This window comes from Schistocerca piceifrons, chromosome 6, assembly GCF_021461385.2.
Source record: "Schistocerca piceifrons isolate TAMUIC-IGC-003096 chromosome 6, iqSchPice1.1, whole genome shotgun sequence".
NCBI classification, from domain to species: domain Eukaryota; kingdom Metazoa; phylum Arthropoda; class Insecta; order Orthoptera; family Acrididae; genus Schistocerca; species Schistocerca piceifrons.
In genome coordinates, this window is record NC_060143.1 from 341,937,759 (window position 1) to 341,963,837 (window position 26,079).

At 43.0% G+C, this 26,079-nt stretch overlaps 1 protein-coding gene across 2 annotated transcripts in view; it reads right to left on the reverse strand.

Moving 5' to 3' along the window:
* LOC124802887 (NACHT domain- and WD repeat-containing protein 1) overlaps positions 1-26,079 on the reverse strand; it is a 598,844-nt gene that overhangs the window by 140,435 nt on the left and 432,330 nt on the right. For both annotated transcript variants that reach the window (XM_047263936.1, XM_047263935.1), the window contains exon 8: positions 7,210-7,341. In XM_047263936.1, coding sequence (XP_047119892.1) covers positions 7,210-7,341 — 132 coding nt within the window. The remainder of the gene's footprint in view (positions 1-7,209; positions 7,342-26,079) is intronic.

Sequence of the window (26,079 nt, forward strand, 5' to 3'; positions counted from 1 at the left end):
GTAGATATGGACTTAGATCACAATTTAGTACTGATGAAGAGTAGGCTGAAGTGTAAGAGATTAGCCAGGAAGAATGAATACACAAAGAAGTGGGATACGGAAGTACTAAGAATGGCGAGATACGCTTGAAGTTCTCCTTGACTATAGATACAGCAACAAGGAATAGCTTAGTAGGCAGCAGAGTTGAAGAGGAATGAACATCTCTGAAAAGGGCGATCATAGAAGTTGATAAGAAAGACATAGGTACAAAGAAGGTAGCTGCAAAGAAACCATGGGTAACAGAAGAAATACTTCAGTTGATCGATGAAAGAAGGAAGAACAAAAATGTTCAGAGAAATTCAGGAAGGCAGAAACGGAAGTCGCTAAGAAATGGAATAAATAGGAAGGGCAGGGAAGCTAAGACAGAAATACAGGTAGCTAAGAAATGAAATAAATAGGAAGCAAGAGAAGCTCAGACGAAATGGTTGCACGAAAAATATGAAGATATCGAAAAAGAAATGACTGTCGGAAGGACTGACTCAGTATATAAGAAAGTGAAAACATCCTTCGGTGAAATTAAAAGCAAGGGTGATAACACTAAGGGTGCAACGGGAATTCCACTGTTAAATGCAGAGGAGCGAGTGGATAGGTGGAAAGAGTAAATTGAAGGACTCTATGAGGTTGATGTGATAGAAGAAGAAATAGGGTTTAGAAGAGCTAGGGGATACAGTATTGGAATCAGAATTTATGAGAGCTTTGGAGACCTAAGATCAAATAAGGCAGAAGGGATAGATATCGGAATTTCTAAAATCACTGGAGGAATTGGCAACAAAACGACTATTCAGGTTGGTGCGTAGGATGTATGAGTCTGACAATATACCGTCTAACTTTCGAAAAAACGTCATCCACATGAATCCGAAGACCGAAAGAGCTGATAAGTGCGAGAATTATCGCACAATCAGCTTAACAGCTAATGCACCCAAACTGCTGACAAGAACAATATACAGAAGAATGGAAAATAAAATTGGGGATTGGTTAGATGATGATCAGTTTGGCTTTAGGAAAGGTAAAGGCACCAGAGACGTCGTAGCTGATAATGGAAGCAAGACCGAAGAAAAATCAAAACACGTTCATAGGATTTGTCAACTTGGAAAAAGCATTCGACAATGTACACTCCTGGAAATTGAAATAAGAACACCGTGAATTCATTGTCCCAGGAAGGGGAAACTTTATTGACACATTCCTGGGGTCAGATACATCACATGATCACACTGACAGAACCACAGGCACATAGACACAGGCAACAGAGCATGCACAATGTCGGCACTAGTACAGTGTATATCCACCTTTCGCAGCAATGCAGGCTGCTATTCTCCCATGGAGACGATCGTAGAGATGCTGGATGTAGTCCTGTGGAACGGCTTGCCATGCCATTTCCACCTGGCGCCTCAGTTGGACCAGCGTTCGTGCTGGACGTGCAGACCGTGTGAGACGACGCTTCATCCAGTCCCAAACATGCTCAATGGGGGACAGATCCGGAGATCTTGCTGGCCAGGGTAGTTGACTTACACCTTCTAGAGCACGTTGGGTGGCACGGGATACATGCGGACGTGCATTGTCCTGTTGGAACAGCAAGTTCCCTTGCCGGTCTAGGAATGGTAGAACGATGGGTTCGATGACGGTTTGGATGTACCGTGCACTATTCAGTGTCCCCTCGACGATCACCAGTGGTGTACGGCCAGTGTAGGAGATCGCTCCTCACACCATGATGCCGGGTGTTGTCCCTGTGTGCCTCGGTCGTATGCAGTCCTGATTGTGGCGCTCACCTGCACGGCGCCAAACACGCATACGACCATCATTGGCACCAAGGCAGAAGCGACTCTCATCGCTGAAGACGACACGTCTCCATTCGTCCCTCCATTCACGCCTGTCGCGACACCACTGGAGGCGGGCTGCACGATGTTGGGGCGTGAGCGGAAGACGGCCTAACGGTGTGCGGGACCGTAGCCCAGCTTCATGGAGATGGTTGCGAATGGTCCTCGCCGATACCCCAGGAGCAACAGTGTCCCTAATTTGCTGGGAAGTGGCGGTGCGGTCCCCTACGGCACTGCGTAGGATCCTACGGTCTTGGTGTGCATCCGTGCGTCGCTGCGGTCCGGTCCCAGGTCGACGGGCACGTGCACCTTCCGCCGACCACTGGCGACAACATCGATGTACTGTGGAGACCTCACGCCCCACGTGTTGAGCAATTCGGCGGTACGTCCACCCGGCCTCCCGCATGCCCACTATACGCCCTCGCTCAAAGTCCGTCAACTGCATATACGGTTCACGTCCACGCTGTCGCGGCATGCTACCAGTGTTAAAGACTGCGATGGAGCTCCGTATGCCACGGCAAACTGGCTGACACTGACGGCGGCGGTGCACAAATGCTGCGCAGCTAGCGCCATTCGACGGCCAACACCGCGGTTCCTGGTGTGTCCGCTGTGCCGTGCGTGTGATCATTGCTTGTACAGCCCTCTCGCAGTGTCCGGAGCAAGTATGGTGGGTCTGACACACCGGTGTCAATGTGTTCTTTTTTCCATTTCCAGGAGTGTAAAATGGTGCAAAATGTTCGAAATTCTGAGAGAAATAGGAGTAAGCTATAGGAAGAGATAGGTAATATACAATATGTACAAGAGTCAAGAGGGATTAATAAGAGTGGACGACCAAGAAAGAGGTGCTCAGATTAAAAAGAGTGTAAGGCAGGGTTGTAGTCTTTCGTCTCTACTGTTCAATCTGTACATCGAAGAAGCAATGATGGAAATGAAAGGTTCAGGAACGGAATTAAAATAAGGTGAAAGAACATCAGTGATACGATTCGCTGATGACATTGTTATCTTGAGTGAAGGTGAAGAAGACTTACATGCTGTGCTGAATGGAATGAACAGTGTAATGAGTACAGAATATGGACTGAGACTAAATCGAAGAAAGTAATGGGCAGTAGCAGAAATGAGAATAGCGAGAAACTTATCAGCATTGATGGTCACGAGGTAGATGAAGTTAAGGAATTCTGCTACCTAGGCAGCAAAATAACCAATGACGAACGGAGAAAGGAGGACCTAAAAAGCAGACTCGCTAAAAGCGCATTCCTGGACAAGAGAAGTCTGTTAGTATCAAACACAGGCCTTAATTTGAGGAAGAAATTTTTGAAAATGGATGTTTGGAGCCTGGCATTGTATACCTTTCCACCCTGAACACCTTTTTTTTTGAAAATGGTGAATAAAGTTGAATTCTCTGTATACTTGGGCATAGTAGACACTGGGAAAAATTATAAAAAAACTGTTCGATAAAAAATGTAGATGGAAAACAACTAGTACAATCGTGAGGGTCAGGTTTTATTTCACCAAAATTATTCTCTGACTTCCTGCTATTTGTTTGATATTATAAGTTACCTGAGGAACAGTTGTTGTTGTTGTTGTTGTTGTTGTTGTTGTGGTCTTCAGTCCTGAGACTGGTTTGATGCAACTCTCCAATATTCTGTGGCAAAAAAATTAATAATAATTTTTATTTATTTATTTTGTCACACAAACTCATGGTTCAGACTGCTTCACTTTTCGTGAAATAATTTGAAACAATCCTTTCCTTTTGCAAGACAAATGTACTGATTGCATTTTATGCACATTGTCTTTGTTCTGGAGCTGCAGCGCTCATATTAATATGTTCGTGGTGACAAAATATCATCCACTGTCGGTCAGTGATCATACCCATCATATCGCCTGTCCAAACCTGGTTTTGGATGGGGTTTGTAAACTTTTGCCTTTGTGGAGGTGCTTAACGTATCATCTAACAGTGTTTCAAACTCTTCAGCTCTCAATACTGTAGTAGTTAAAGCTACGAGGCAAACTGTGACATCTTCTTCTTATTGTGTCGATCACTGGCTCAAATTTCCACAGTCTATTAGTTTTAGCCTCTTCAGGTGGTCTTATAGTATCAACAAAGTGCACATTATTCCTGAGCGCAAGGAACCGGTCTCTAGACATAGTGTCACTAATAGCTGATAAAGAAATAGATTTCTTCCAGTACATGGGTAGCCTAGGATACCTCATGCACCCCACCATGAAATTTATCCCAAAAACACCTTCAGTTCATGAGCTGTAGTCCCTAGAGATTTCCCTGTCTTTGCAACACTATACATATTTGTATATTTCACTGCCTCTTCAAAAAACTTTTCACTGAAATATTAACAGTAATATTCAGCAGGAGTTCCAATTGGTGAAGGACTCTAGAATTAAAAAGAAGATATTTTAATAAGAAAATGGAAATGATACACGAAATAGATAACTCAGATCGCACCTCTTTGTCACTGACCTCAACAGCACTGTAATTAATGTTTGGTGGATGAAACTTCTGAACAAAATTTCATCTCCGAAAAAGCAGTGGTCTGATACCTTCTGTGACACTGTGTGAACTCCCGCGCTCTTCAGGAACTTCTTCGGCACTCAAATCATCATCAGACGAGTCGTCTGTCTGCCGAATATTTGAAGGAGAAGGAGCAAACCCGTCATCTGATGAAATGCCACTCAAATCCGAATCCTCTAATACAGAACGGATTTGGTTGTCTGATAAACCTGCATATAATAACGGGAATGTGCATAAAAACTTTCCCGTTCAAAACTGTATGAAAAGCAGTAATATAGGGCGGCCAGTGACACAATCAACAACACCCACTCGAGGATGAAGTTACACAGTCAACACCTAACCCGCACAATCGTGCTAGTACAAATTTAACGCCCAATTACTATGCAAAGATATGAAGTTACTAATAATTATCAATATCACAACGTTTTACACACTGTTACAAATAACCAGATCCAGCAAGTCGCCGAAACAATTCAATTCAACTTAATTATGAGCTACTAATCAGGAGCCGGCATAATGTTCACTTCTCGATCAACTTAAACAACATGTGCTGCAATCTGTTGGCGCCGAATGACAAGATAAACATGAGAAACGCGTAGCACACAACCTGCACGATCTTATGCAGGTCGGTTGGTAGCAAGGCAAGAGATTCAGTTTGTCGTAAAAAAATAAAAACCGCACCCGCACGATCGTGTGGGTTCGGGTGGAAAGGGGTATGGTAGTGAAACATGGACTGAGCGAAAAGCACAACAGAAGAGAATCGAAGTGTTTGTGATGTGGTGTTACAGACGAATGTTCAAAATTAGGTGGACTGTTAAGGTAAGGAACGGGAAGGTTCTGCGGAGAATAGGAGAGGGAAGAATATGTGGAAAACACTGACAAGGAGAAGGGACATCTTTTAAGACAAGAGGGACTAACTTCCGTGGTACTAGAGGGAGCTGTAGAGGGTAAAAACTGGGGAGAAAGAGATTGGAATAGATCCAGCAAATAATTGAGGATGTAGGTTGCAAGTGCTTCTCTGATGTGAACAGGTTGGCATAGGAGAGGAATCTGTGGCAGGTCGCATCAAACCAGTCAAAAGACTGATGACGCAAAGAAAAAAGATATGCGATACGACACACTGCAATAAAGGTCGCACGATGTGACAGTTATCTGTGCTCATTTTCAATTACTCTTATATGTCATCCTCTTCACAACCATACTACATTGCTAAAGGTGCTAGGTGTCTTATCCCAAAAGTGTATTCTTCCAGATAGTGGATCATATGTGTTCCAAATTTGTTTGACATTATTCCAGACATTTCAGAGTTGCGCTTACATATCACCACTGTTTGTACTCACACCACCAAAATATTGTGGTTTTTGGGTTTATTGCGAGCTGGTAATAAATTTGGTTGAATTAGCCACAGGCATTTCTTTACCATGCTGGAATGCGCATGTATACATGCATACGTACACGTGCTCACGCTTGCTCACATACGCATGCACACCTGCATGTGTGCATGCACACACACACACACACACACACACACACACACACACACACACCTCTATTGTTAATCATGACTCGCCTTTTATCTGCGGCTTTGCTCGTATTCCCTTAGGCCACATGTATTGCACACATCTCCTCCCCCACTCTCAGTTCTCCCCCTTCTGTCTGTACATTTCCTCCTCCCCTCTCTCAATCCTCTCCTACCTTCCTTATTTCCATCACCTCTTCCACTCACATCCTCCTCACTCCCTGTTCCTATCCATCTCCCCCATCCCCTCTCTCTGTCCATCTCCTAACCCACCCTCACTCTTTCCATATTCTTATCCTCCTCATATCTTCGTCTGTCTCCTCTTCATCCTCCCTGCCTCTAAACATCTCCCCTTCTCCCTGCCTACGTACATATCCTCCTCCCTCTCTCTCTCTTATCATCTCCTCTTCCCCACCCTCTGTCCACATCCTCCTCCTCCTGTATCTCTCCATATCATTCTCCTCCTCTAACGACATCTCCTCCTCCTCACCTTGTCATCCACCTCCTCTTCCATCTCTCTCTTCTGTCCATATTCTCCTTGCCTCTCTCTTTGAACATATCCTCTTCTCCCTGCCCCTATCCATATATTTCACCTTCTCTCTCTTTCCATCTCTCTTTCTCCAACCTCTCACTGTTTACCTTCTCCCTCTGTTCCTTTCCCATCTGCTTAATAGCCCTCTTCATCCTTCACCTGTCTTCTACACCTCCCCACCTCTCTGTCTGCCCCCTCCCCCTCCCGTTTTTCCATCTGCTCATTATCCCTCAGCTCTTCGACTTGCCTCCTAAACCTCCCCTCCTACTCCTACTCTTGTCTCTGCCTATCTCCTTCTCCCCTCTCTCTTTGATACCATTCTCTCCTAGAGTTTAGCCATCCCTTAATCCATCACCTGCTCCCCATTTCTCATTCCCATCATTATCCCCCTCTCACTGTTCATACCCTACGCTCCCCCCTTTCTCCTCAGCCATGCACCTATAGCGCTGTGCACACATAGCCCCTGGAACGCATTCAGGGTAGAACATGCCTGTCATGCAAGGCAGCCAAGAAGTCAGTGTTTATCAACACTTTTCACCCCCCCCCCCCCTCTAAGAGAGCTAGGTGGTTCTTACCTTCACAGTACAGCTTCACATTTGGTTGAAAGAGATCTAGTCGTTTAGGAGATGTGGAACACTTAGATACTGAAATGACCTCAAGTTTTCTCTGCATCGATCATAGCTGAACATGTGAGAAAATTGTGTGTGTTATAGATCGAACAGCCATGCCTCTATAAGTCATAATGCTGGATGCGTAATGTATACAGAAGAATGTAGCTTACTTGTTCCACAACCGTTGTGAGGTATGTGTCTCGGAGTTCTTGTGGGAAGACGTTAACCATGACAGCCAGTGTGCGTTCAATTTCAGAGCGCCATTCGCTGAGCGCCCTCTCCTTTTCATCTGGACAGTTCTCCTGAAAGAAATTTGAAATACACAAAGATGACTCATACTCTTTCCACATGCTGGTAGCTAGTGCCTAACATGCTAATCAATTATTCCACCTGTAATGCATTCACTTCATTACGGATACGAGTGAAATGAACATTTGCAGAAAAAAGTGTTGAGGAAAAGCATTGAGGTTGGCTGACGTTATGTTCCATCTATAGTTTGTTCGCAACACTCTGAACAAGAGCTCCGTAGTTTTGAATCGGCTGCAAGCTGTAGAAGTCGGTGGACTTTGAGACACCAGAGATATATGTGCGGCCGCTGCCAATGTTAGTGATCTAACAATACAGTAGTTGTGAGTACCTTAAGTTGCGAAGTGATAGTCACGCCGTGCCGTGCCAAACCAGAGAGCACTAGCAGAACTAAAGAAAACACAGCTTGTTCCCGCCGCAAGGTTGCTCTCCACGCAGTTGTTTATGTGCTGGGCTTAAGTACACGAAGCTTGCCTCCTCTGGTCCCATACAGTCCACTGAAAACTCATTTAGGTCTACATGAACAAACTATCTGAGGATAGCATTGTGGCCACTGCTGTGTGGTGTGTGGACGTGAAAGGGAGAATGTTCACTTACTTCCGTCCAGCTTTGATCACTCATGGGTTTATCAGCCTCGTACAGTTAAGCAGCTATGGTATAAATTACGACAGAAGTGACAAGTGTTGGTGAAAGAACATCATAGAGACGCTAATGTTCAAACACATTTGTTACATTAATTTTTTTGTGAATTATCACACAGTTAGCCACGATATTAAGTTAGACTGCCGAAGTTAGCCGCATGGTAAACAGAACATAGTCGACACGACACCTGTGTCGATGTTACACGATGAATACAAGAGGACAGTCGGACTTCTTTCCGGAATCAAGTTATATAGATATCAAGTCAATAACACTCAACAGGCCTTGAAACGAAAGGGAAAAAGTACATTACTAGAGCATTTAAACTCCATCCTAAGAAAATTCCGTTTACAATGGAGCTGGCAGGCTCTTCTATAAATGTCTTGAACCTTAATATAGATATTAGTACAACAAAATGTGTATTTAACATTTACTGAAAAAAAGGTAGCTATTGACACAGCAGTGCCTGCAAACTCCCAGCATGCACACAGCCACAAATATGCAGCTTCCCACTCAATGGCGCATCGCCTTATATATGTTCCATTATTCAAATCAACCATTTAAAGAGAACTACAAACTATCAAACAAACTGCTTCCAGCAATGACTATAGCTCTGCCCTGATTGATAATATTATACGAAAAAAGAAAATGAGTAAAATTACAGCAGGTCTATAGGCTGGCCAACAACAATCACTTGTCAGTTTCAAAGCCTGGTGCAAAATTCCATAGCTAGGCAACATATCAGGAAACCACCAATAATGTATCAAAATTTTTATTCACTAGCGAAGATATAACGCAACTCTTGTCAGAGAGCGGTATATATAAAATCATTTGCAAGTATTGTAAAAAAAGAGTATATTGGTCAGTCTGGCAGAGCTGTGGCAATTCAGCTACGCGAAAATGAGAGAAGTTGGCGACTAAAGAAGATAGGTTCAACCTTTGCCTGGTTTGCTAACCATTTGTAACATTCAGAGTAAGGACTCAGCTGGAGAATTTTGAGTAAAACCTACACAATTCTCTTGTTGCCATGTTAAAATTTGCTTCCTTAGTCAAAACTCAGCGGAGTTTACAACAGACTCACATCACTAAAATGTTGTGCAGACGCAATTGCGACAGAATTCTGACAGTGGTTCACTGAGTTTATTTAGTGATGAACTGAGGAAAAGTAAGATTAGCATCTTATGAAAAAGCAAATCCTCAGTACAAAATAAACGTGTAATGATTTTACTCATGTTATTTCAAAAACTGTAGCATTTCTCAATTTACCGGCAATCGATGGCCGTTAAAAATTACATTCCTTCTTCGGTAAAGTCTGTACATAGTGGAACGACACGGTAGAATAAAGTTTCGCATAATAACCACATGAAAAAATACTTTCCTTTTTGTGTGCTATTATTTGCCAAAATTTCATTTCGATATCTCAAATCGTTCATGAAATATGAGGAATATTGTGGATATTTCACTTTGGCTTTATTGCTGTTACTGAATTTTTAGACAGCAGAGTTGTATGGAGATAAACAGCGATTAATTTACTTATAATTAATAAATCAAAATGACAGTCATAATCGCATTATTTATTTTGCCGCCCACCGGTTTCAACCCGCGATGGGGTCATCTTCAGGGCAATTTACACCATTTGGTCGCTCGCCCTGCCTGTGCGCGGTTGGTGCTATGCGATAGCAAATGAGCGTGCTGCATCAGGTCAATTTTCTTGAGATCGGTGACGGATAGAGACCTCCACTCAAGTCTAAAGGAAAATTAAATATGTTAGCTAAATTTCATATGCAGCAATGTATTATGTAGTATGCACCAAACGCAAAATCATAACGAACCCTGTTTCATTGCAAACTTCTTCGAATTTCGCGCAGTTTGTTACTTCTACGTAAATATCACAATAACTATGATAATTAACGAAATGATGGTCACATCACAATGACATATAAAGCTACAAGTAATGCAAAAATGATTTTTTTACTGAATAGTTTCTGTAAAATCGCTTGAGAAAGATTGGGAACGTGCTGGACACGGCCGTTGCCAACCGGCCGAAAGACGGCAAACGCTTGTCGGCTTCCCTACTAAACAAGTGAGTTAATTTGCCCAGCGCTTTGGACGAAAATTAGTCACTGTGCATTGGTCATCTTATCGTGCGCAACCTGTATCCGTGTATATCTCGTTAATGTGTGTTTGCGACATTCAGTTGTCACCTCAAGATGGCCAGAAAAGCCGACAGCCGGCTCGTGGGAAGATAAATACAATTTTAATAATTGGCAACCAATGCTGTACAATCGCAATAAAGTCATGAGATGTTCAATTGACTCTTTTACTAGAACATGTCACGCGTTTCGGGATTACACCCATCTTCAGACATCACAAACTTCAACTCCTTCCTAACCAACCAGGTGGCGTACAGCCTTGACAACTCAAAGAAAGTGTCGCAGTCATATGATATTCGATAAATCGGGCAAGCGTTAGCGATCCAATGGTTGAATGGTGCTCGTTGGAGTTGAGTATAGTAAACATGATCCGTCGGCCTACTAACAAAGTTCCGCTGGCGATCAGCTGTTGCTTTTATCTGAATTCTTTTCATACAAGTGAAGAAGGTGATTACATGATTTTAACAGTAAACAAGAAGACTATGGTGAATTTCAACTTATTTCCGGGAAACAGTCGTTTTGTGCAGAGCATTTCTTCATTTATTTCATTTTCTCGTACTCCCTAGAATAATATTGTATTATTACAATGTGCAGGCCTAATTTCTGCATACTTATTACTCTACCAACTGAATTCTACTTTGCAGTGAACACATAAGTGCGTAGTGGGGCGATCACTCTATTGTAGAAGTAATTCAAAAGCCAAGATTGCTTAAATACTGTTTACTGGATAACCGGTTTCAACACATTAAAGGTGCCATCATCGGATCGGAATGTACCTTAACATTTATAAACCATTTGGATACAACGATTTATATCAGTTGGTCTGCCTCATGTATCGTCATATCCAAATGGTTTATAAATGTTAATCTACTTTCAGATCCGATGGTGGCACCTTTAGTGTGTTGAAACCGGTTATACAGTAAGAAGTATTTAAGCTATCTTGGCTTTCGAATTATTTCTGAACTCAATTTTACTCAGCAATATTCGTATGGTCGTGTATATTAAACAAATATGCATTTACTTGTAAATATATGTAATAAATGCAGATCACCTCGCATATTTCTGTGATTCGGTGAAATAAAGACACAATCAGCAAAGGTAGTTCTCCAGATCTCCTACGAGAAAACTGAATTTATTAGAAAATTCAAGTCGGCACCTAGAGTGCCAGTGATAGAAGAATGTAAAATAAAACGGATGGAGAAGTTTAAATACCTAGGAGAGTGAACAGAACACAACATCTCTGAAAAAAAAAAAAGATTGCACATCAACTTACAAAAAGTGTCTACAAGCAGAAATAAATATTAATTAATGTCCAAGGTACGGGGCGTTACTGTACAGTAAAATGACCAGAGGCTCTATATGCTGCAGACTGTCTTGCTATGAGTAATAAAGGTCCGACTGAGAAATTCTGAGTAACAGACTAACAGATCTTCAGGAAAATCCTAGGCCCAATCAAAGAAAATATGGAACTCAGGAGATGAGAAAAATACGGAATATATACGCCTGTGGAAAAGATCACATACATAATTCGTAGGATGAGTATTGTTTTCTATGGCCACATTGCCAGTATGAGTCCTGCAAGGTTGAGCGATCAGATCTTCTGTTATTTTCTCAATAAGAAAACCAAGGTCGCGCAGTTCACCGAGGTAGAGAAAGACATCTACATTTGCATACATACTCCGCAAGCCACTATACGATGCGTGGCAGAGGGTACCCTGTACCACTACTAGCCGTTTCCTTTCCGGTTCCACTCGCAGACAGAATGAGGGAAAAACGACTATCTATACGCTTCCGAATGAGCCACAATTTCTTGTATTTCATCTTCGTAGCCCTCACGCGAAATGTATGTTGGTGGCAGTAGGGTCACTCTGCAGTCAGCTTCAAACGCCGGTTCTCTAAATTTTCTCAGTAGTGTTCCTCGAAAACAACGTTGCCTTCCCTCCAAGAATACCCATTTGAGTTCCCGAAGCATCTACGTAATACCTGTGTATTGTTGGAACCTGCTGGTAACAAATGTAGCGGCACACCTCTGAATTGCTTCGATGTCTTTCTGCAATAAGACGGATTGCAAACACTAGAATTGCAAACACTAGAACAGTACGCAAGAATAGGTCGCACTAGCGACCTATGAGGTGCGACAATAAAGTAATGAGACTGATTTGCTTTGCAAGATGTGGCAACCCTGCAGGCTTGCGTAGGCACACTGTCTTTGACCTTTGTCTATAAGCTGCTTCTAGCCCAAGCAGCACATCGATGCAACTGCTCAGTTGTTATGCTGTAATATGTTAACACGTGTTTGTGTCTTTCATCATGGAATTGTAACTGCATAATATTGCACAAGAGTATGCCATTTCTCTTTGCATCAAATTGGGCGAAAACGCGACGACAAATTATGGCAAGCTTCAGAAGCCTTTTGGAGAGGAGGTTATGTCAAGAGCTCAAGTTTTTCGCTGGTATAAAATGTTTAGTGAAGGCAGAACGAATGTTGAAGATGAAGACCGCAGCGGACGACCATCAACCTCACAGACAGATGTCAACTTGGTAAGGGTGCATGAACTCATATGATCTCATAGAAGATTATCTGTGAAAATAATTGCAGAATAATGGTTTTAGAAAGACTTTGTAAAAGAGTTCTTCATGTCTGTGCCAACATTGCTGATAATTGGATTCTGCATCGCAATAATGCGCCATCCCATACTGCTCTGTCAGTACAGCAACTTTTAACCTCAAAACAGATTTCAGTACTACCACAGCCACCTTATTCACCAGGTATCGTTCCGCGCTACTTTTTCCTATTTCCAAGAGTCAAGATGGCGGTCAAGGGAAACCATTTTCAAACAACACAAGATGTCCAAAAAGCTGTGACGAGGGTCTTGGAGGATATTACAGAAGATGAGTTCCAGAAATGTTACCATGAATGGCAGAAGCGTTGGGAAAAGTGTTGTGCAATCAGAAGGGAACTACTTTGAAGGAGACAGCACTAAACTTGCCTAAAACGGTAAGCAACTTTTTTTTTCACATCAGTGTCATTACTTTATTGTCGCACCTCGTATATGCGGTCTCCTTTACAGATGAACCACACTCCTAAAATTCTACCAGTAAACTGAAGGAGACCATTCACCTTCCCTGCCACAATCCTCACATCCTCCTTCCATTTCATATCCCTTTGCAACATTACACGCTGATATTTAAATGACATGACTGTCTACCAGGACACTACTAATGATGTATCCGAGCATTACGGGTTTGTTTTTCCTAGTCTTCAGCATTAACTTATAATTCCCTACATTTACAGCTAGTTGCCTTTCATGACAACAACTAGAGGTTTTGTCTAAGTCACCTAGTATCATCGTACAGTCACTCACCTTCGACACTTTCCCGTACATCAGCAAACAACAGCAGAATGCTACCCACACTGTCTGCCAAATCGTTTACGAATGTAGAAAGTAACAGCCGTCCTTCATAAACCCTATGGCTCTCGCTGGGCATCATCAGCAGATACTCCCCTGGGTATTAGCACTCGGTTGAATATACTCAGCAGCAGAGTACTTTGTGCCTGTCTGGCTTAACAGTCCATACATAAAAAAGATAGAAGTACAACTTAACGAGGCCATGCACATTGTTAGTGGGTCATTACGATATACTCCCACATACTGGCAACTTATCGTGAGCCACATTCCACCTCCTGATATCAGACGGAAGAGAGAGTTGCTACGTGAATACCAGAAGATTGCTAAGAACACCGACCTTCAAATAATGGACGACGCATTCCCTGCGTAGCGAAGAGACTAACGTCAAGATACCCGATTCTCAGCACAGCCAAGACTCTCATGGAAACTGAACTCAATCCCATCGATGAATGGAAACGCTGGTGGGAACAAAACTGTTCCCCATACTGCCTGGAGATGCCTTGCATCCGGAAGAAACCCCCTGGATTCGACCAGCCTCGGACAGCTTGGACTGTCTTGAACCGCATCCGAACGGACCATGGAAGACGTGCAGTCTCTACAAGTGGGGCAGATCTTCGTCACCATTGTGTGACATGTTGCGCGCGCGCCTATAAGGGTTCTTTCGAAGATTTCCTCACAGCGACAAGTGACGTTATAAAATTCATAAAATAACTTTATATCCTTCTATAGCTGTTGTTATTTGTGTTATTTTATGCTGGAGAGCTGTGCTTAAATGTTGACGTGTAGTTTTGTAATCTTTGTATATGTATTGCCATGGAATAAATAAATAAATATCTGTCCTCTTCCACGGGTACTCCTGACGATACCACTGTCTCTGGTAACCACTCGTCGTCGAAGACAACCAACAGTCGCTGTCGAGGATAATATACTGGATTCTATTACTTAAGAGGTCTTCGAGCCACTCACATATGTGGGAATCTTTTCTATATGCTCGTACTTTCGTTAACAGTCTGCACTCGGTTACCGTCTCAAATGCTTGTCGGAAATATAGAAACATGAAATCTGATGTTGCCCTTTATCCATAGTTCACAGTATATCATGTGAGAAAAGCGTAAGCTGAGTTTCACCCGAACGATGCTTTCTAAAACCGTGTTGATCCATGGACTTGTTTTCGGCCAGTATGAAATTTATTGTAGTCGAACTCAGAACATGTTCTAGAGTTCTGCAGCAAGCCTTTGTTGATCATATTGCTCTGCAATTTTGCCAGTTCGTCCTCTTACCCTTCTTATCTACAGAACTCACCTGGTTTTTTTTTCCAATCGCTTTGGACTTAGCGCTGGGTTCAGGGGCGGTGGCAAGGGGGGGGGGGGGCGCTATTGGGGCTATAGCCCCCCCCCCCCCCGTCAATAGAGTGTCATATTACACTGGATAAAATGACTTCAGAAATCAGCGAATATATTACTCCAACAGATTCAATCTTTTTTTTTATAATTATGTAGCAATATAGGTTGCAATGTATTCCAAACACATTTTAACAAAAGAATAATAGCGGCAAATAGCTTACTATCTAAACCAATAAGTCTCATTTAACTTAAAATGGGCGTCTTATTATTTGTTAGTACACATTTTTTACTCTGAACTCCAAAACAATACCAAAAACTACTTTAAGCAACACCAAATTTTACCAGTTTGTCGGTGGAGGACCCCAACTCTCCTTTTGTTAAGCGATATTCCATTCCTTCAAACTCCCCCCCCCCCCCCCCCCCCCTTGACTGACTTCTAGAATTGCCCCCAGCTGGGTTAGAGATTCGCCGCGATAAATACAAGACCTGCAAGAAGATTGCCCCCAGCTGGGTTAGAGATTCGCCGCGATAAATACAAGACCTGCAAGAAGTGGCAATGGCACTGTATCAATAAACGCATCCCGCCGAAAAGAAAATACAAGAGCACCGTGGGTTCCAAGAAATGCAAAAATTGAAAACTAGCGGAACGTGGACTGATGCGAGGGGGGAACAGCATAGGAAAAGAAAGCGGAAATTATGGGCTAAAGTTAAATTCCCAGGCGCTAAATCAGATGAAATAGCGTCGTCCGGGCATGAACAGAACGAAGAGAAGATGAAGAATGTGGAATAAAATAATACTGTGTGATCCATCTTGCACCTATTTTCCGTCGCGCTGCCGCCATTTATGAAACATTTTTGTGTTCCTTATGGCGTGTAACACACAAAAATACGTTTACACCCACCAGATAAATACGTAGGTTGCTTCTGATATTTATTACACTTGCCCGCCTCAATTTCTGTAGCAATTCACAACCCACAGAGAGCAAGAGCTCCAGGCTTCTATTTTATCGCGTCGGAACGATGCTGCAGCGTGGAGGAAGCTGCCCGCGGTGCTCCTTGTTTGACAGAGCCTTAAGGCCTTTCGTAAACGATCAAACAATTTATCAAACTCGAGTAATTTCTTAAATTATTTTACAACCTGCCACCTAATTTGACTCGTTTGTTAAACATGTAATTCGCGTCTGTTGTGTTTGAGAGAAATTTTGATTGACGGTAGATTTAACAAGATGGCGGATGTTGTGTTTGCCACGATCGTGAGTTTCCAGTTGTGGAAACTACTATAAACGTTAAAAACAAATAAGTACTGGCATTTACCAATACGGTAGAGATGTTGCGTCTTTCCCAACCACACATTACGCAGGAAGATGTTGAAGAAAATCAGTATTCTACCCACAAAGAACAAGTGGGAGTGCTACTAAAAATATGGAATCTCTCTGGTTCTTCCACGGACGATGTGTATGTTCCCACGTTGTGGTATTTAATGAACTTTCGTTATGGACCATACAGAATACATTTTCGTATAAGTGTGTCTCCATTTTCAAAGTGAGGGCAAAGCAATTCTAACTATTAAAAGTTTGACTGTCCATTCGGAGAAGTTTGATGTAATCATCAAGTTCTGAGTGTAATGTTTCCTTTAGCAGATTTTCGGCCATCCCCGGATCAGCGTGCTATTTTTGCGCTACCATTACGTTCCAAAACGCTGTGCATAGAAACGGAATTTTTTCGGAGCTCATGTCACGGGTTCTATTGGTGATGGAAAATTTGGCTCAAGTGTTCTGGATAGCCCTAGGAATGGGGACCATTCGTATAGCAAAGAGAAGGATCGTCTTACTGTGACTATCATAGTTCCTCTAGTTTAGGCAGATGGAGCAAATCAGTTGATTCTTTTTTCTTGGGCGGTTCCTGAGAAAACCTCAACGTTTTTCACCATGTTATCGGCGTTAGCAACGAATATCTAAATAACTAACCGCAGCAAATTGCTCAAATTTCAATGGTATATTCTCTTCCCGTTTTCAAAAATCGTTATCCGTTGTCGAGAAATATCCCCAAAACATGGTTTCTGGGTATCAAAAACAAGCCGCGGAGTCTAAGACAGGTATGGACAGCAAACGTCTAAAATTTTTTACGACATATTTCTAAGATGCTGATCTGCAATAAACTTAAAAACTTCCTGGACATCTCTATCTGTTTCAGAAATACAGAGGTTCAAAGTTACCCTACTTGTACACGTAGAATCGGTTATGGGGCGGAAACGTAGTTCCTAAAGTGACATAGCATGGAGAAATACGCTGTAAACTCTTGTTTGTGGCACCCCTCTACAGCCAAAAACGGAAACTTCGCGTCCTCTTTCACAATAATGATACCGTGTTGTCACAACAAGCACCTGAAAATGCGACCGATTAGCTCATTGTCTTGGGGTGCGTCGTTAAAAGGGAAAGTTGAAAGCGCTTTGTGAGCGAGAAAGAGAAATGCGTATGTACTAATTTCTCCCTCGGCACTGCGAATATAAAGGTGGGGCGTGCGCCTTCTATTGATCAGTCGCTATAGTGTAAATACCGCACGGAAGTAGTGTAGATTAGTGAAGACCTGTTATTAGAGCCCCAATTTCCATTCACTATTATATTTTAAACATACATGCATTCAGTAACTGCCACAAGAACAAAATTGCACAATGAAGCAAAAACAATTAAACGACGCAGTATCAAAATTCAGCTTTGGTTTTATATTTATTTCACTTTGGCGCATGCTTTTATCCAAAACGTTGGCCGCCTGGCACCAGTTCCGCTCCGTAGGAAGTGCACGCACCTGTGGGTTGGCAGCCAGGTCAACATTCCCCCTCTCACGAACACGGCGGCTATAACGGCATTCCCTCTGTATCACGCACGCCTTTGAGGTAACCCGCTAACTAAAACGGCGCGTACGACAACCACAACAACATTGTCCGTTCATTAAAACTATTTCCTCAGTTCCATTTTTGGACAAGGTCTCGTCTTGCAATACTGGGAAGTGCGATAAATACACTTCACAAGTCTAAACAAATTTGTTCAGGCGTTCAAATGTGAGTGAGTTCCTAAGGGACCAAACTGCTGAGGTCAGTGGTCCCTAGTCTTACACACTACTTAAACTAACTTATGCTAACAACACACACACACACACACACACACACAAACACAAACACAAACACACACACACACACACACACACACGTAGCCATGCCCGAGGGAGGACTCGAACCTCCGGCGAGAGGGGCCGCGCAATCCATGTCATGGCGCCTCTAACCGCACGGCCACTCCGCGCGGCTTCAAGCGTTCATTGGATCATGAGCGGTAGAGTATTTGTTACAATGCGAAAATTTGAAGTTAGTGTTTTATCTCAAGGGCGTGCAGGTGGAGGAGAGCGAGAGAGTACCTTATCTGTCTCCGATTCGGAGCTGCCAAAAGGCTGCAGTCGTATAAATTTGACACAAAAGAAACATAGATTCGAGATTACGCATTACACAGATAGACGCTCATCTTCAAATGCGTTGCTCACATGTATCAGCGAAAAAAGCTTCGGTACTCAGACGAGAACTGGTGTATTCAACGTGGTATGGCCGTTGGCATAAGGGAAAATGAAACTGTTTTAAAGGTGTTGTAGCACTAAGAAAGTTGTAGAGAAACACAACTCAAAACGTATTGAGCGTTCCAGGTCGTGTCAGATAGTTTTATAGAAATACTATTAACAGCACTCGTAGTTAATCGCTCATTTCGTTAATATTTAAATGTCAACACCAGAAAATACACCACGACACAGCATCACTACTCTCGCATCTTTAATGCCACAGCCGTAAGATTTTGACGATGAGGCCAGTGGGGAAAAAGAGGTTTATCGATACGAAGCGTTCCGACTTCTTCTGACATGCCACGGGAAGAGCAACTAAAAATGTGTGTACTGCACCACTCTCGGCCACTTTCCTTTGTGGATGTCAAGGAAACACTTTTGCTTTGACGACTAACAACAAAGAAAAGGGGAGAAAATGGTTTAGGCCTATGTGTTTACTCACAATTCTATGAAACAGAACCGTCCAAAAATTGGAAAAATTTTTCATTTCTAAAATAATAATTAGTTCAACCACATTACCACAGATTTTGCATAATCTTGAATTTGGTCATAATTCACATGAGTAAAGAGAGTACCTGTTACGCCTATGCAACTTAACTGTAAAACGTCCATTGAAGCGAGGGAAGTTATTTGTATCCATTATGAATTTTTAAATAAAGGACATTACATAAAAAAATTCTTCGACAAATGCAACTATTCCCTAAATGGTCAATATACCCATTTGCATGGAAATTCCGGCTCTACTCATTACAGAAATGGCTAGTTTCAAATGTGGCGCTTATTTCTAGGAAAGAAACATGGACGATAAATAGTTTGGACAAGAAGAGAATAGAAGCTTTCAAAATGTGATGCTACAGAAGAATTCTGAAGATTAGATGAGTAGATCACGTGACCAGTGAGGAAGTACTGAACGGAATTGGGGAGAAGAGAAATTTGTAGCGCAACTTGACTAGAAGGGATCGGTTGGTAGGACATGTTCGGAGGCATCAAGGGAAGTGTGTGTGTGTGTGGAGGGGGGGGGGGGGGGTAAAATTCGTAGAGGGACACTAAGAGATGACTACACAAAGAAGATTCAGAAGGATGTAGGTTGCAGTAGTTACTCGGAGATGGAGTTTGCACAGGATAGAGTAGCATGGAGAGCTGCATCCAACCAGTCTCTGGACTGAAGACCACAACAACAACATTGTGAAAATAAGTCTGTTAGAGTACATCGCAATGAACAGAAGAAAAATGGCGACTACTGACAGGTCGGTACGGCTGCGAGCAGTGTGAAACAAAAGATAGGTCACACAAATTGCTTCGAATTGGGAGGATACTGATCGACCGAAATATAGCCTGTTGCAACTATTTTTGCGGCTAAGGGTTATAAGGGCAGAAAAAGTTCATCAACTTTTATAATATAAATATTTTATTGTAAACATATACTATTTGTACACGCATTTGGATGTAAAAAATAAATCAATGTGATGAATGAGCTTTATTTTTGCAAAGACTTTCAGCTCTTGGTTGAACAGAAGGAAGTGTGCAACGTAAATTACTAGCAATATTGAGTATGCTTCTGTATTTCCTTTTCATTGCTAGAACTGCTGAAAACGCTCTTTCGCACAAAGTGCTTGAAAATGACAATTGCTTACTTTGTTGTGCTGAGATAAAATTTCAGATATTTTAACCAAAAATAATGGCATAATCATCTAATGAAAGTCATATTTGGCTGGGGCCGCGCGGAGTGGCCGTGTGGTTTGAGGCGCCATGTCACGGATTGCGCGGCTCCTCCCGCCGGAGATTCGAGTCCTCCCTCGGGCATGGGTGTGTGTGTTGTTCTTAGCGTAAGTTAGTTTAAGTAGTGTGCAAGTCTAGGGACCGATGACCTCAGCAGTTTGTTCCCTTAGCAATTCACACACATTTGAACATTCATATTTGGCTGCAGAATCGTTTTTAATTTCCAACGCTTGCTTATGCAGTGTTTCCGACAGCACATCTATGCCTACGTAAAAGCATCTGTTGCCAATATGTAAATGTTATTATTACACGAGCAAGGGGAGTAGCGTTTGAATTCGTTAGTTAGATGCAGCAAATGATTTTATATTTTATTCGTAATATGTTTGGTTAAAGACCTCCATAAAGAGTGCTTCTTCCAGGATTCCAAATAATCTGGGAAAAGAGAAATAATTGCAGGTTACAGTTTTACGTTTCCAAAGTAGCAGCGAAGAATTTGTTCGAATCTACACCTTGCAATTTCAAATTCAGTGAGTTCAACTAATCGAAAATGTATCTGACAGATAAGCCAACATAATTGAACACTTGACTTTCGGAGTGACACACACACAATTCAGTTTGGTTTTGAATTTCCAAACACTGAATCATTTCATCTGTAAGTTCAAATAATCTAGCTAACATCTTTCCTTTTGAGAGCCAACTTAACGTCCGTGTGAAATAGCAATTACTTTAGATTCTGTTGCCAAATCTTTACAAAGTGACGTAAAAAGACGCCATATGATTCACAATTTTGATGCACAATTTTAAGTTCGTTTCGTAGTGTCTTAGCTGCCATGGCTTGACGGTGCATAGCACAAGTGAACTGAAATTTTCTCTGACCATCTGCACGAAGCCTGAGCGAGATCCAAGCATTGACGTGGCAGCGTCTGTGCATCCGGCGATCAGCGTTTGTTACGACAGTTCATATTTGCAAGAGAGTTCAGATATCGCTGTCATTATATGAATTGCTTTTGAAGTAGGCGTTTGCTCTGTAGAAAATAGCATCTCGTTTTGAAGTGTTTCGTTTTGTATGTATCGAACGAAGACTAATAAGTTAACAAAAATTTGCAACCGTTGCTTTCGTCTAACTGTATTGTGAAAAATTCTGCTCCTTCACGGCCTGCACCAACTAATTTGTTATGTATTCGGCCATATCATCAATCCGAAGTTTCACAGTGTTATCAGAAATCGGTATTTGTGAAAGATTTGTTTACTTTCTGGTCCACGAACAATATCAGCTGTTTTCAATAAACAGGGCTTGGCAAGTGTTTCTTCGACAGTAAGACTTTTCTTAGTCTTTGCGATGAGTAGCGGTAACTCATAGGAAGCTAGGATCGCTGTTTCAGAAAACCGAGCAAAGGATCCAGTACTATTTAACTTCATACGTTTCAAACTCGCACATTTTGCAGCAAAAAACTGCATCGGTTTACTTTTTTAAAGCGCTATGTTTAGTGCGCAAATGCCGTTCGAGACGGCAAGGTCTCATGGCATCATTGCCCAATACTTCGTTAACAAATAACACGTTGCGGCTAACCGACACCATTGTTTTGTACAGCAACAAAATCGTATTTAATGTAATCATCACTGTATTTGTGCTTATCCAACAAACTCATGACGAAGTAAAGAAAGAAATAGTTTCGCAAGTCGTCAGTTCACATCGAAAGTATACACGACTAAGCTGCATGTTTGATCGATAATGAATGAACAACCCAGTCCAACTAAGACTTCAGCGACAACAATGCTTGTTTCGGAATCGGAATGACGTGCGACAATCAGCAAAGTTTCCGAATGTTTACTGTACTTGTACGCTACGAATTTTAGTGGTCATATTGGCTACGGTCAGTTACTGCGGTTACAGTCAGGCTGATGATCTACGAAGAAAACGAATCTCAGAGTACAGGGAAAGTGCTGGGTACCCAGTAAACAGTTCGTCCTAAGTACTAACACATTTGTCTTGATTAAAAAGCTACTTTTTAAATATCGCTGGCCTCGGCCACGCCCTCTTTTATACGTCCACACGTCCCCCTTCGGGATCGTGCCCCACAGTTTGAAAATCAATGTTGTAAAGTGTCTCCGTTACCATCATGGAACACCAAGTCGTAGTACTGAAGCACATGCAAAATCATTTTGCACGTAAAATCAGGCCTGAGGCGGAAATAAAATTAATTTTGCATTGTTTCACATAAGTAAACTATCAAAATTTTATTGATCCATGAAGTTCTTTTCGTATGAGTGACATGCCCTGCCGCAGCAGGGAAGCGAGGGGAATCAGCGGAAAATTGCTCCTATCGGAGCACAAAAAAGGCGACTGTGCTCCTGTTTATTTAAAAGAGTCTGACTGAAAAGTGAGATGCCAGCTGCCTCATCCTACCTTCCTCAGCACTTTTAAAAATTTTCCCAAAAATTTAGGCACGCTCTTTTTAACATGCAACTCCCCTCTCATTCCAACAAGCTCCCATCACTGTAACACGCTCGCATCTGCTAGTCCATCGCTGTAAGTCGCTCATACGCATCCACTGTCACTTGCCCATTATTTCTCTCTCTTTCTCAGCTCAACTCATTGTCATTATCTCTTTGTGTCTCTAATTGTCACTGTCTCCTGTCTCTTAGCCACAATGTGCTACTACTACTGCTGAATCTTCTCACTATTATTGCCTGCCTCATGCGCTCTCTTACTGCAACTATCTCAGTCATTCGTTCTTACTGCTGCAACCTCTCGTTGCCATTGTCATAAACTCTCTCTCTCATTATCACTGGCTCTCATTCACTTCCACTTTCTTCTTTACTCCTCTTCCACAGGCAGAGGTCCTTCTCTGTTTTCCTAGCATGTCCTGCCACTGTCAACTATGTTCCACTGACATTGTGCCCCTCTGTTTCTCTCAAACTGCCATTGTCTCCTTCGCTCTTTCTATACCACAACTATTGTTTGCTATCTTTCAGTATTTATTACTTTTCCGTCTCTTTCCTGCTGCTAATTTCTCCTTGTGTCTTAGCAAAGAAAAGCGCGAGTATGTTCACATCCCAAAATTTTTGGGAAAATTTTTCAAGGTGCTGTGGGAGGTAGAATTTGGCAGCTGCTACCGCACTTTCCAGTCAGAATTTTTTATTAAGCAGAAGCACATTAGCCTTTTATGTCTTCCCATAGGATCATTTTTCCGGTGGTTGTTTTCTTCTTTATACACAGCGCTAAAGTCAATGCGAGAAACGCTTGGTCTGTATTGGTAGCTATTCTCGCCAGTGTCAAAATACTTCGTGACACGATCGCCTAGCTTGACACCTACTTAAAATGTGAGATTAAATTTGACACAGCTGGTTGGTAGGTCTGTGCGCTTGTTTGAAAAACCAGTGAATAGGAAACAACGAATTTGAAAAACAAATTTCACCGTTACCGGGAGTCTTTGCACTGAAGTGATCAAAGTCATGGGACAGATATTTGCACACGCACAGATGGCGGTAGAATCGCGTACATAAGGCATGACAGGGTGGTGAATTGGCGGGACTGTTTTTGGTAAGCAGCTGATCCATGTCAAAAGGTTTCCGAAGTGACTATGGCCGTATGACGGGGATTAACAGATTTTATACGCGCAATGGTAGTTAGAGCTGGACACCGTAGGACATTCCATTTTGGAAATCGTTAGGGAAGTCAGTATTCCGAGAATCACAACGTCAAGAGTGGGCCAGGAATACCAAATTTCAGGCATTACCTCTCACCACGGACAACGCAGCAGGCAACGGTCTTCACTTAACGACCGAGAGCAGCGGCGTTTGCGTAGAGTTGTCAGTGCTAACAACCAACACAGCGTGACATAACCGCAGAAATCAACGTGGGACGTACGAAGAACGTGTCCGTTAGCGCAGTGCCGCAAAATCTGGGGTTGATGGGCTATGGCAGCAGACGACCAATGCGAGTGCCTTTTGCTGGCAGCACGTCATCGCAACAAGCGCCAGTCGTGGGCTCGTGACCATATCTGTTGGACCCTAGACGGCTGGAAAACCGAGGCCTGGTGAGATGATGCTATTGGTTTGTGGCGCTCTCGACATCGCTGTCATCAGCGCCAGTACAAGTTCCAAATCTTCTCCACGGTCGGAGAAAATCTCCGAGCCGGCCGGGAATCGAACCCGCGACCCATGATCCAGAGGCAGCAACGCTAGCCACTAACGACGAGTTGCGGACGACCTGGTGAGATGAGTTCCTATTTCTGTTAGTAAGAGTTGATGATGGGGTTTGAAAGTGATGCAGACCCAACAAAGTGATGCAGACCCAACAAAACCATGGACCCAGGTTGTTAACATGGCACTGTGTAAGCTTGTGGTGGCTCCACAATGGTGTGGGCTGTTTTTACATGGAATGGACTGGGTCCTCTGGTCCAACTGAGCCGATCATTGATGGAAATGGTTATTTTCGGCTAGTTGGAAACCATTTGCAGCCATTCATGCCCACCCTGATAGCCGAGTGGTCAGGGTGGCGGATTGCCATCCTGTGTGCCCGGGTTCGATTCCCGGCTGGGTCGGAGATTTTCTTCGCTCATAGACTGGGTGTTGTGTTGTATCCATCATCATTTCATCACCATCCGGCGCGCGGGTCGCCCAATGTGGCGTCGAATGTAATAAGACCTGCACCAAGGCGGCCGGACCTGCCCCGCAAGGGGCCTCCCGGCCCATGACGCCAAACGCTCATTTCCATTTTCCATAGACCTCATGTTCCTAAAAAACGATGGAATTTTTATGGACGATAGTGCGCCCTGTCAGAACATTCTGGAAAGTTCGAAAGAATGGTTTATTGAACTAGATGGTCCGGCATAAATCCCATCGAACATTTACGGGTCATAATCTAGAGGTCAGTCCGTGCACAAAGTCCTACACCCGCCACACTTTCGAATTATGAACGGAGGTAGAGGCAGTATGGCTCAGTATTTCTGCAGGGGACATCTAGCAACTTGTCGAGTCCGTGCTACGCCGAGTTGCTGCACTACACCGGGCGAAAAGAGGTCCGACACTATAATGCGAGATATTCCGTGACTTTTGTCCCACAGTGTAGACTTGGGATGTACACGACTGGCCATTAAAATTGCTACAGCACGAAGATGGCGTGCTACAGACGCGAAATTTAACCGACAGGAAGAAGATGCTGTGAAATACAAACGATTAGCTTTTCAGAGCATTCACACAAGGCTGGCGCCGGTGGAGACACCTACAACGTGCTGACATGAGGAAAGCTATCAACCGATTTCTCATACACAAACAGCAGTTGATCGGCGTTGCCTGGTGAAACGTTGTTGTGATGCCTCGTGTAAGGAGGAGAAATGCGTACCATCACGTTTCCGACTTTGATAAAGGTCGGATTGTAGCCTGTCGAGATTGCGGTTTATTGTATAGCGACATTGCTGCTCGCGTTGGTCGAGATCCAATGACTGTTGGCAGAATATGGAATCGGTGGGTTCAGGAGGGTAATACGGAACGCCGTGCTGGATTCCAACGGCCTCGTATCACTAGCAGTCGAGATGACAGGCATCTTATCCGCATGGCTGTAACGGATAGTGCAGCCACGTCTCGATCCCTGAGTCAACAGATGGGGACGTTTGCAAGACAACAACCATCTGCACCAACAGTTCGACGACGTTTGCAGCAGCATGGACTATCAGCTCGGAGACCATGGCTGCGGTTACCTTTGACGCTGCATCACAGACAGGACCGCCTGCGATGGTGTACTCAACGACGAACCTGAGTACACGAATGGGAAAACGTCATGAATCCAGGTTCTGTTTACAGCATCATGATGGTCGCATCCGTGTTTGGCGACATAGCAGTGAACGCACATTGGAAGCGTGTATTCG